Here is a 12006-nt window from a genome sequence, read left to right as displayed (position 1 = left end):
CAGAATCATTTTTAATTCTGAAAATGTTCAGGGGTACTCTGAAGAAACTAGGTAAGAGAAAATAGAGATCAGCAAAGGCAGATGGAAAAAAAAAATTCCTAAAGAAGCCAGATAAAGATGAGCAAACAAAGCATAAAGTTGGTAGAAAGAAGGAAATTACAAAGATCAGAGCAGAAATAAATGAAATAGAGACTACAGAAACAAGGGAAATATCACTGTAAGAGCACTAAGAGCTTATTCTTCGAAAAGATAAAAACTGACAAACCTTGAGCCAGACTCATAGAGAAAAGAGAGAGGGTGCCCAAATCAATAAAATCTGTCATGAAAAAGACAGAAATACAAAGGATCAGGAGAGATTGCCATGAACAACTATTTACCAATAAAATGAACAGCATAAAAGAAAAGCACAAATCTTCCAGATGGAGCCAGGAAGAAATAGAAAACATGAACAGGCCAATTATCAGCAGTAAAACTGAATAAGTTAAAAAAAAATAAAACCCTAAAACAAAAGTCTAGAACCAGATGGTTTCACAGGCGAAAATTTCACCAAATATTTAGAGAAGAGTTAACACTTATCCTTCTCAAACTATTTCCAAAAATATTACAAAGTCAGGAACACTTCCAGATTCATTCCACCAGGTCAGTATCACCCCTGATATCAAAACCACAAAAAATAAAATTACAGGCCTGTCACTGATGGACATACATGCAAAAATCTTCAGCAAAATATTGGCAAACCAAATTAAAAAATACGTTAGAAGGATCATACACCATGATCAAGTGGGATTTATCCCAGGGGTGAAGGATGGTTCAATAGCTGCAAATCAATAAATGTGATTTGCACACCACATTAACAAACTGTAGAATAAAAAATCATGATCATCTCAATAGATGAAGAAAAATATTTTTGTAAAATTTAACATCCATTTATGATTTTTTAAAAATTCCCCACAAAGTGGATATAGAGGGACCTTAATAATATAAAGGCCATATATGATAAACGTATAGCTAATACTATACTTAATGGTGAAAAGCTAAAAGTATTTCCTCTAAGATCAGGAACAAGACATGGATGCCTGCTCTTGTCACTTTAATTCAACATAGTATTGTAAGTTCTAGTCAGAGCATCAGGCAATCAGACCTAAAAAAATAAAAGAAATTCAATTTGGAAAGGAAGAAGTAAAATCGTCACTGTTTGCAAACAACATGACACTATACATAGAAAATCTTAAAGACACCACCAAAAAAACTACTAGAGATCATGAATGAATTCAGGATACAAAATCAGTACACAGAAATCTGTCATAGTTTTATATACTAACAATGAACTATCAGAAAGAGAAATTGAGAAAACAATCCCACTTACCATCACATCAAAAAGAATAAAATATCTAGGAATAAATCTAGAGATAAAAGACTTATACTCAGAAAAATATTAAGATATTAATAAAAGAAATTAAAGAAGACACAAAGAACTGAACTGGAAAGGTATTCCATGTTCATTGATTGGAAGAATTAATGTGGTTAAAATGACCATGCTACACAAGATAATCTACATATTTAATACCTCTGTATCAAAATACCAATGGCATTTTTCACAGAACTAGAACAAATAATTCTAAAATTTGTATGGAAACACAAAAGACCCAGAATAGCCAAAGCAATCTTAAGAAAGAAGAACAGAGTTGGCGGTATCATGTTCCTTGACTTCAGACTATACTACAAAGCTACCGCAATCAAAACAGTGTATGGTACTGGTACAAAAACAGACACATAGATCAATGGAGCAAAACAGACAGCCCAGAAATAATGGGCAATTAATCTATGACAAAGGAGGCAGGAATATACCATGGGGAAAAGACACTCTATTCAATAAATGGTGCTAGGAAAACTAGACATCTACTTATAAAAGAATAAAATTAGAATATTTGCTCACACTGCATATAAAAATACCCTTAAAATGGATTAAAGAACAAAATGTAATACTGGAAACCATAAAACTCCAAGAATAAAACACTGGCAGAACACTCTTTGATATAAATCATAGCAATGTTTTTTGGATCTGTCTTCTAAGGCAAAAGAAACAAAAGCAAAAATAAACAAATGGGACCTAAATAAACTTAAATATTTTTCTCACAGCATATTAAACCATTGACAAAATGAAAATACAGTCTTCTGAATGGGAGAAAATATTTACAAATGATATAACTCATGAGGGGTTAATATTTAAAATTAACAGCCATTAAAAAGAATACATTTGAATCAGTTCTAATGAGGTAGATGAAACTGGAGCCAATTACACAGAGTAAAGTCAGCCAGAAAGAAAAACACCAATACAGTATACTAACGCATATATGTGGAATTTAGAAAGATGGTAAGGATAAGCCCATATGTGAGACAGCAAAAGAGACACAGATGTATAGAACAGTCTTTTGGACTCTGTGGGAGAGGGAGAGGGTGGGATGGTTTGGGAGAATAGCATTGAAACATGTATAATATCATATAAGAAATGAATCACCAGTCCAGGTTTGATGCAGGATACAGGATGCTTGGGGCTGTTGCACTGGGATGACCCAGAGGGATGGTACAGGGAGGGAGGTGAGAGGGGGGTTCAGGATGGGGAACACATGTACACCCGTGGCGGATTCATGTTGATGTATGGCAAAACCAAAACAATATTGTAAAGTAATTAGCCTGCAATTAAAATAAATAAATTTAAATTAAAAAAAAAATAAAATAAACAGCTCACAACTCAATATTTTATTTTATTTTTTATTTTTATTTTTTTTAATTAATTTATTTTTTATCAATGTATGGCAAAACCAATACAGAATTGTAAAGTAAAAACTCAATATTTAAAAAAAAAAAAAGATTGAAAAAATGGGCCAAAGATCTAAACAGACATTTTGCCAAAGACGATACATGGATAATTAACAGGCACATAAAAAGATGCTCAACATCACCAATCATCAGAGAAATACGAATCAAAACCACAATGGGATATCACTTCACACCAGTCAGAATGTCCGTCATCAGAAAGACCACAAATAACAAACGATGGAAAAGGAACAGAGAAAAAGGAGACCTCGACACTGTTGGTGGGAACGTAATTGGTATATCCACTATGGAAAACAGTATGGAAGTGCTTTAAAACACTAAAAATACAACTGGCATATAATCTGGCAGTTATCTTGAGTATATATCCAAAGAAAATGAAAACACTAATTTTGTGTAAGATACATGCAGCTCAATGTTTATTGCAACATACTATATATGAAATAGATAATTAATAAGAACTTACTATATAGCACAGGAAACTGGACTCAATAATCTGTAACAATCTATATGGGAAAAGAATCTGGAAAAGAATGAATATGTGTATATGTGTAACTACATCACTTAGCTGCACACCTAGAACTAACACAACATTGTCAATCAACTATCTGCTGTTGTTCAGTCACCAAGTTGTGTCCAGACTCCACAACTGCAGAGATTTCCTTTTTCTCTGTTACCATGAACTGCACCATGCCAGGCTTCCCTATCCTACACTATCTCCTGGAGTTTGCTCAAACTCAGGTCCATTGAGTCAGTGATGCTATCCAATAATATAAAATAAGAATTAAATTTTTAAAAATTTGTATTCAACAAATCTAGATAAAATTCAGATATTCCAAAGAAAACTAGGTGGGGCGAGGAAGAAATTAGGTAGAAGAAAAGCAAGATCAGCAAAGCCAGATTGAAAAAAAAAATTCACTGAAACATCTGCCTAACTACAACATGCCAAAAACATTTCTGAAAATGCTTCTAAACATGCCAGCATATCTGCCTGGTGTCCTCTAAGGGGTGCCATCCCAGTGCCCATCCTCGTGCTCATGGCCTTTGTCCTGTGACTTCTTCTTGTTTCTCAGGCCAAGCTCCCCTGTACCTAGATCACTTGATCACCCAGAACCACCACCAACGCTTTAGGGGCTGCCCTTGAAAGGTGACACACAAATAAAGCATCATTCACAAGGTCAGGAACAATCACGCAAGGCCTTCCAGGGTGTTGGCAGAGGGCAGGAGATATACAAAATGAGAAAAAATGGTGTCCTATTCTGTGAAGAATCAAGTTTTTAAAGATATGGTATTAAAAAAAAAAACCTTTCAACAATCCTCACAACACCTTAAGCAAGGTGTGTCTCCTGAACACACCATGTAATTCCATGTTTTCATGCCTTGGCTCATGCTCAGCACTCTGCCTTCAGCTCATTTCATTTTCACCCCTAACTCTGTGTCTCAAGCTTATTCCTGAAGCACAAGCGTCACTTCCTGCTGCTTTCCATGCTCCCTAAAGCAGCATTCCTCACCCCCTTGGCAGACTCCGCAGCACTTACTACAAGTCACTACCACAGCATGGAAACCAGGGTGGGACCGTGTCACAGGGGCCATGAAGGTGGAATTGAATGGCAAAGACAGACATATTTGGTATTTCTGCATTGACTTTTAAGGTGATTCAGACAAAAAAATACATTTTGTACACCAAATTCAAAATTCCATGGATGTTATTGTTTGTGTGTATGCTAAATCACTTCAGTTGTGTCCAACTCTTTGCAACCCCATGGACTGCAGCCCGCCAGGCTCCTCTGTCCATGGGATTCTCCAGGCAAGAATACTGGAGTGGGTTGCCATTTCCTTCTCCAGGGGATCTTCCCAACCCAGGAACTGAACCCCCTCTCTTATGTCTCCTGCATTGGCAGGTGGGTTCTTTACCACTAGTGGTACCTGGGAAGCCCTACTAAACCATATTATTGTTTAGGAACAGGCTAAGTATGAGAGTAATGTATATTTTTTAAATACTAAGAAATAACAGTCCAAGTGGACTCTACATGGATGTACAGTGACATGAACAAGTATCCATGAAGCAACATGATGGGACGCATGTCTCTGGAGCTCCCTGTGGTGGCGGGGGTGTGCACAGGGCCTGACATGTGGCGGGTGCAGGAATCTCATGTTGAATTGCTGGGAATGAAGGACTCCAGTACAAGGTGCCACTCTCTCGATATACACTACTACCTGCATCAGTGGTCCTTTATTTTAGAGCACCTGTCAGGTAACAGCACCCTGCTCTTGCCTCTCAGATGACCCCGTCATACTGTTTTTTCCCCTTTATTTTCCAGGTAAAAGAAAGTGTTGATATGCAAATGTCTTCACCTCTGGTCAGGTGCTTTCTGCACTGATTCTAATGGGTCAAGTTCCTGGGCTGTGACTTTCACCACCCTCTACACTCAGAAGAAATCCTCCAGCACTGATAAGGCCCTGGCTTGGCTGCCTCTCTGTGTCAACCTCAGCAGTGTGTCCCTGGACCTGCCCATCGAGGGAACTCCAACTTACATTGTACACTCTGCCGTCTTCCGTCGTGTAGATCCGTGGAAACAAGCCGTTTGCATACCGGGAAGCCACAAGTCTCCCCAGAGACACCACATAATCTGCATGTTTATAAAGAAAAGCAGTCAAAATGGTACAATATCAACACTTATTTTTATTTCCAAACGCTTATCTCTGACATCAAATTATATCTGTGATGCTTAGAATTCTGTTCTAAATAATGAAGTATGTCCAGGCACTATGATAAATGTGACTGCTATAACACCAAATGTATGAATGAATGGGAAGGATGAACAGTGTTTATTTCTTGGTCTCCTGGGTCTTTTGCCCAAAACAATTAAGGCAGAGGTCAAAAAGATGACATAGAAGTTATGTTTAATTCCAGAAATCTTTTATTTGGGACTTGGACTTAGTTTTCAGAATTTAAAAAATTAAACCTAGGGGCTTCTCTGGCGGTTCAGTGGTTAAGAATCTGCCTGCCAACGCAGGGAACACGGGTTCCATCCCTGCTCCTGGAGGATCCCACATGCCATGTGGCAGCTAAGCCCATGAACCACAACTGCTGAGCCCACACACCCTAGAGCCCATGTTCCGCAACAAAACAAGCCACCTTAATGAGAAGTCTATACACCGCAGCTAGAGAGTAGCCCCCACTCGCCACAACTAGAGAAAGACCACATGCAGCAACGAAGACCCAGCACAGCCAAAAAGTAAATTAAATGAATAAAAATTTTAAATATTAAACTTAGATATTATCTACTGTTCTCTCAAGTAGGGGGTTGTGAATAAATGAGATGAAGCAAGAGTCAGAATACTCATACAGAAGGTCAAAACCACTTTCTTCTCAGAGCAGAGCATATGCTCAGCTGTTCAACATCCACCTCATAAACCCTCACTGAACACCCACTATGTGCTAGACACAGCGGTTCCAGAATGGGAATACAATGCTTCCTGAAACATGGTCATTCCCTCACACAACTAAAAGAAAGTTTCATGGACTAGTTATGACTTGGCAAGACAGAGATGAGGTAAGGCTTCAGGAACTGTTTTTATTACGATTATTTTGTTATTATTATAAATTATTAAGTCCCAAAAGTGGTGAAGAGAGTGGTGATACTCTTGGATCCAACACTTTCTTTCCTCTGCCTTTCTAGGGAGGCAGGATCACAGCCTGCTTGGGAAAGGCAGGAAGCACAAGGCTACATTTTATAGACCAGGCTTGGTCCCAAATCACCAGCAATGATAAAATTTACAAGTCTTGAAGTTCAATGTCCATAATAGGAAAGAGCAAAGAATGGGTACTTGAATTCTGTCAGCAATAACTTTATTCAATAAATCTCTCAAACTCTAAAACCTTCATTTCCAAGATTTCAACATCGTGACTGACATTTATAGAGCAACTTCACATCACCAGCAGCATTCTCTCTTTACCTCAGGCATTTATCTAGAGTCAGGAGAGAGGGCTGTGTTTTTGAGAACTGAAGGAAATTAATTTATGTAAGACTCCATCAGCTGTATTGCCAATTAAAATGAAAGGCATTGTGAATTCCTCATTCAATAATGGTGAGGTAGGTTTTACTGGCTAACTCTTACACAGGAAAAAAAAAAAAAACCTCTCGACAAAATATTTAAAAAGCTACTTGAAGGCATTAGAGAGCAATCAAGAACAGGCAGAAACTGGAGTGGCATTAATTCTTGAAAGAAGGAAATTGGTGAGTTCTGCATTTATTTAACAGGGGAGACAGTTTGAAGTTTGAGTCCGACCAAGTTACCAGAGCACCTGACCTGCCTCTTGAGAAACCTATATGCAGGTCAGGAAGCAACAGTTAGAACTGGACATGGAACAACAGACTGGTTCCAAATAGGAAAAGGAGTATGTCAAGGCTGTATATTGTCACCCTGCTTATTTAACTTATATGCAGAGTACATCGTGAGAAACATTGGGCTGGAAGAAGCACAAGCTGGAATCAAGACTGCTGGGAGAAATATCAATCACCTCAGATATGCAGATGACACCACCCTTATGGCAGAAAGTGAAGAGAAACTCAAAAGCCTCTTGATGAAAGTAAAAGAGGAGAGTGAAAATGCTGGCTTAAAGCTCAACATTCAGAAAACTAAGATCATGGCATCTGGTCCCATCACTTCATGGGAAATAGATGGGGAAACAGTGGAAACACTGTCAGACTTTATTTTTTTAGGCTCCAAAATCACTGCAGATGGTGACTGCAGCCATGAAATTAAAAGACGCTTACTCCTTGGAAGAAAAGTTATGACCAACCTAGATAGCATATTCAAAAGTAGACACATTACTTTGGCAACAAAGGTCCATCTAGTCAAGACTATGGTTTTTCCAGTGGTCATGTATGGATGTGAGAGTTGGACTGTGAAGAAGGCTGAATGCCAAAGAATTGATGCTTTTGAACTGTGGTGTTGGAGAAGACTCTTGAGAGTCCCTTGGACTGAAAGGAGATCCAACCAGTCCATTCTGAAGGAGATCAGCCCTGGGACTTCTTTGGAGGGAATGATGCTAAAGCTGAAACTCCAGTACTTTGGCCACCTCATGCAAAGGGTTGACCCATTGGAAAAGACTCTGATGCTGGGAGGGATTGGGGGCAGGAGGAGAAGGGGACGACCCAGGATGAGATGGCTGGATGGCATCACTGACTCAATGGACGTGAGTCTGAGTGAACTCCAGGAGATGGTGATGGACAGGGAGGCCTGGTGTGCTGCGATTCATGGGGTCGCAAAGAGTCAGACATGACTGAGCGACTGAACTGAACTGAACTGAAATTAACTGCTTGCTAGGATAAGATCTACACCCATCAAATGATAAGTGGGTAAACAAACTGTGCAATATCCATACACTTTATCTCCTGACAGTAATTGACCATAAAACGAATAAAGTTCTGGTATATGCTACAACATACTAATAGATGGATCTTAAAAACATCATATTAAATGAAAGATATCAGTCACAAAGGGGCTTCCTGGCAGAAGATGAGATGGTACAATAGAATCACCAACTCAATGGACATGAATATGAGCAAACTCCCAGAGATAGTAAGGACAGGGGAGCCTGGCATGCTACAGGTCATGGGCTCGCAAAGAGTCAGACACGACTTAGCAACTGAACAACAACAAAAACTGGCGGCTCAGTGGTAAAAGACCCGCCGGCCAATGTAGGAGACTCGAGTTCTATCCCTGGGTCAGGAAGATCCCCTGGAGAAGGAAATGGCAACCCACTCCAGTATTCTTGCCTGGGAAATCCCATGGACAGAGGAGCCTGGTAGGCTGCAGTCCATGGGGTTGTAAAAGAGTGGGACTCAACTTAGCAACTAAACAACAACAATCAGCCAAAAAACAACTCATATTATATGACTCTATTTATAGGAAATGTGCAGAACAAGCAAATCTAGAGAGATAGAAAGTAGATTACTTTGGCCTGGGGCCTTATGGTCAGGGTATTTAGCTAAGAAGTACAAGGTTTATTTTTGAGGTGATGAAAATTTTCTTTGACTGTGATGATAGTTGCACATTTCTGTGAATATACTAAAGAATATTGAACTATACATTTTAAATTGGTTAATGGTATAGAACATGAATTACATCTCAGTAAAGCTGTTATTTCTGAAAAGCAGATATGAGAGGGACTTCTCTGGCAGTCCAGTGGTTAAGACTGTGCGTTTCCACTGCAGGCGGCACAGGTTTAGTCCCCGACTGGGGACCTAGGGTCCCACATGCCACATAGCATGATCAAAAACAATTTTTTTAAAGTAGATATAAGAATATAGCTGTGTTTTTTTTTAATTAATTTTTACTGGAGTATAATTGCTTTGCAATGTTGTGTTAGTTTCTACTGTACTGCAAAATGAATCAGCCATACCTGAACTAGCTGTTTTCTATTGGGATAAACATTAAAGAGATTTGCAAAAATGTAAATCAGTGCCACTCTTCCTGCTAGCATTTTTATTTTTAAAAATTTACTTATTTTTCTTAAAAATGTTATGCTAACATAGAACAGGTTTGTGACTTATAAATGAACAAATATTTTTAAAGGTTTTAGTTTTAACTTCCAATACAACAAATATCAATAGACATAAAATGCATATATTCTAAGTATAAGAGATTAAAAATGAGTACATGATATGAACATGTTTAAAGGAAATGTAATGAATAAAGAAGCATCAGGGTAAAAACATTTTCACTCCCTGGTGGTTCAGTGGCAAAGAATCCTCCTGCCAGTGCAGAAGACATGGGTTCAATCCCTGGGTCAGGAAGATCCCCTGGAGAAAAGAAATGGCAATCCCCTCTAGTCTTCTTGCCTAGAAAATCTCAGTCCATGGGATGGCAAAAGACAGACATGACTGGGTGACATTCTAATGACAAAACAAAATAACAACAACAACTCTACTGACAGTGGTTTTCTCATCAGAAATCACGGAGGGGGTTTCCCTGGTAGTTCAGTGATAAAAAATCCACCTGCCAGCACAGAAGGCCTGGGTTTGATCCTTGATCCGCAAAGATCCCACAGGCCTTGGAGCAACTAAGCCTATGGGGTCACAACTAGTGAGCCTGCGCTCTAGAGCCTGGGAGCCACAACTGCTGAGCCTCCACTCTAGAGCCTGGGAGCTGCAACCACTGAAGATGGCACGCCCTAAAGCCTGTGCTCCACCACAAGAGAAGCAAAAGCAATGAGAAGCCTGTACAGCACAACTAGAGAGTGGGCCCCTGCTCTCCACAACTAGATAAAAGCCTGTGCAACAACAGAGACCCAGCACAGCCAAAGAAACCATGGAGGCCAAAAGGAAGTCGCTTCTTTGCTTCTTTGTTTTGGCTGTACCTCTCAGTATGTGGGATCTTAGTTCCTCAACCAGAGATCAAACCTGTGCCCCCTGTGGTGGAAGCGCAGAGTCTTAACCACTGGAATGCCAGGGAAGTACCCACACAGTCTCTCTTCAGTGCTAAAAGAAAAGAGCTCTCAACACGAAATCTTATATCTGGTGAAATTACTCTTCAGGAATGAAGAAGAAATAAAGACACTGTCAGACAAAGAAACTAAAAAAAAAAAAGTTCCCAGCAGAACTATTCTTATAGAATAAATAAAGTTCTATAGATAGGAAGGAGATGATAAAAGAAAGAACTCGGAAACATCGGGAAGGAAGAACACAGTAAGTACTGACACATACAAATATGTGTAAATAAAGCAGACTCTTCTTGAATTTTCTAAATTGCTTGGCAGTTGAATCAAAAACTACAGTACAGCCTAATGTGATTCTCAATGTACGAAAAAATAAAGCATATTAAAAATGAGGAGATTAAAGGGACATAAAGGGAAGTCGTTTCCATTCTTCATCCAAACTGGTAAAATGCTGATACCAGGAGACTTTGATATGTTACATATTTATAATGCAATACCTAGCACAACCACTAAAACAGCTGTATGAAGAGATACACTCAAAATATTACAGATAATTTTTTTTTAATTCTTAAAAGTGTTTAAGAAACCCAGAGCTAGGCAAGAAAAGAAACAAATGGAAAACAGACAAAAAAAAAAACCCCAAAAAAACAAGATAGCAAACTCTAACATACAAATAATTATATTAAATACAAATGGTATAGAAACCACAGTTAAAAGAGATTAGCAGAGGATTTAAAAACTGATTAAATAATGTGTCTAAGAAACTTGCTTCAAATATACTGATATGTAAGTTAAAAGTAAAAGGACAAAAAAGATGTTATGTAAATATTAATAAAAACAAAGCAGGGTTGATTGTATTAATGTAAAAAAAGTAAACTACAGAGCAAAGAATATTACTAAGGGTAGAGGAGGACATTATATAATTATAAAAGGAAGACTGAAATTCTAAATGGACATGCATTAAACAACAGGGGTGCTGCTGCTGCTAAGTGGTTTCAGTCGTGTCCGACTCCGTGTGACCGCAGAGAAGGCAGCCCACCAGGCTCCCCCGTCCCTGGGATTCTCCAGGCAAGAAGACTGGAGTGGGTTGCCATTTCCTTCTCCAATGCATGAAAGTGAAAAGTGAAAGTGAAGCCGCTCAGTCGTGTCCAACTCTTAGTGACCCCATGGACTGTAGCCTACCAGGCTTCTCCATCCATGGGATTTTCCAGGCAAGAATACTGGAGTGGGGTGCCATTGCCTTCTCCCAACAACAGGGGTACATATATGTAAAGCCAAGACTGATAGAACTGAAAGTAGAAATAGACAAAGCCACAGTTGTAGTAGTTGATTTCAACATCAACAACTGATAGAATGACAGAAAATCAGCAAGAATACTCAATAATACCATCATAAACAGGATCTAGTTGGCATTTATTTTTTTTAAAATAATGTTCTATACAACAACAAAAGAATATACATTCTTTTCAAGTACCACAGAATATATACCAAGACAAAACATATCCCAGGCTACCAAACAAACCTCAAAAAATCTAAAAGAATTGAAAGAGTATGTTCTCTGTCCACAATGGAAACAAATAAACATCAATAATAAAAGATAACCAAAAAGTCTCCAAAATCTTGGAAACTAAATAACATGCTTCTAAAAAAAAAAAATCCTTGAGGCAAAGAGGAAATCTCAACAGAAATAAAAAATTCTTTAAGTGAAATGAAACTGAATGAAA

At 38.5% G+C, this 12006-nt stretch overlaps 1 protein-coding gene across 1 annotated transcript in view; it reads right to left on the bottom strand.

Annotated features, from left to right (window-relative positions):
* VWA3B (von Willebrand factor A domain containing 3B) overlaps nucleotides 1-12006 on the bottom strand; it is a 184538-nt gene that overhangs the window by 158471 nt on the left and 14061 nt on the right. Inside the window, 1 exon segment of the mRNA XM_040267618.1 lies at nucleotides 5371-5465. Coding sequence (XP_040123552.1) covers nucleotides 5371-5465 — 95 coding nt within the window.

The sequence above is a fragment of the Oryx dammah genome, unplaced genomic scaffold (assembly GCF_014754425.2).
Source record: "Oryx dammah isolate SB20612 unplaced genomic scaffold, SCBI_Odam_1.1 HiC_scaffold_25, whole genome shotgun sequence".
Classification (NCBI taxonomy): Eukaryota; Metazoa; Chordata; class Mammalia; order Artiodactyla; family Bovidae; genus Oryx; species Oryx dammah.
Note: the sequence above shows the minus strand (reverse complement) of the source record. Positions and strands in the feature narration are given on the sequence as shown.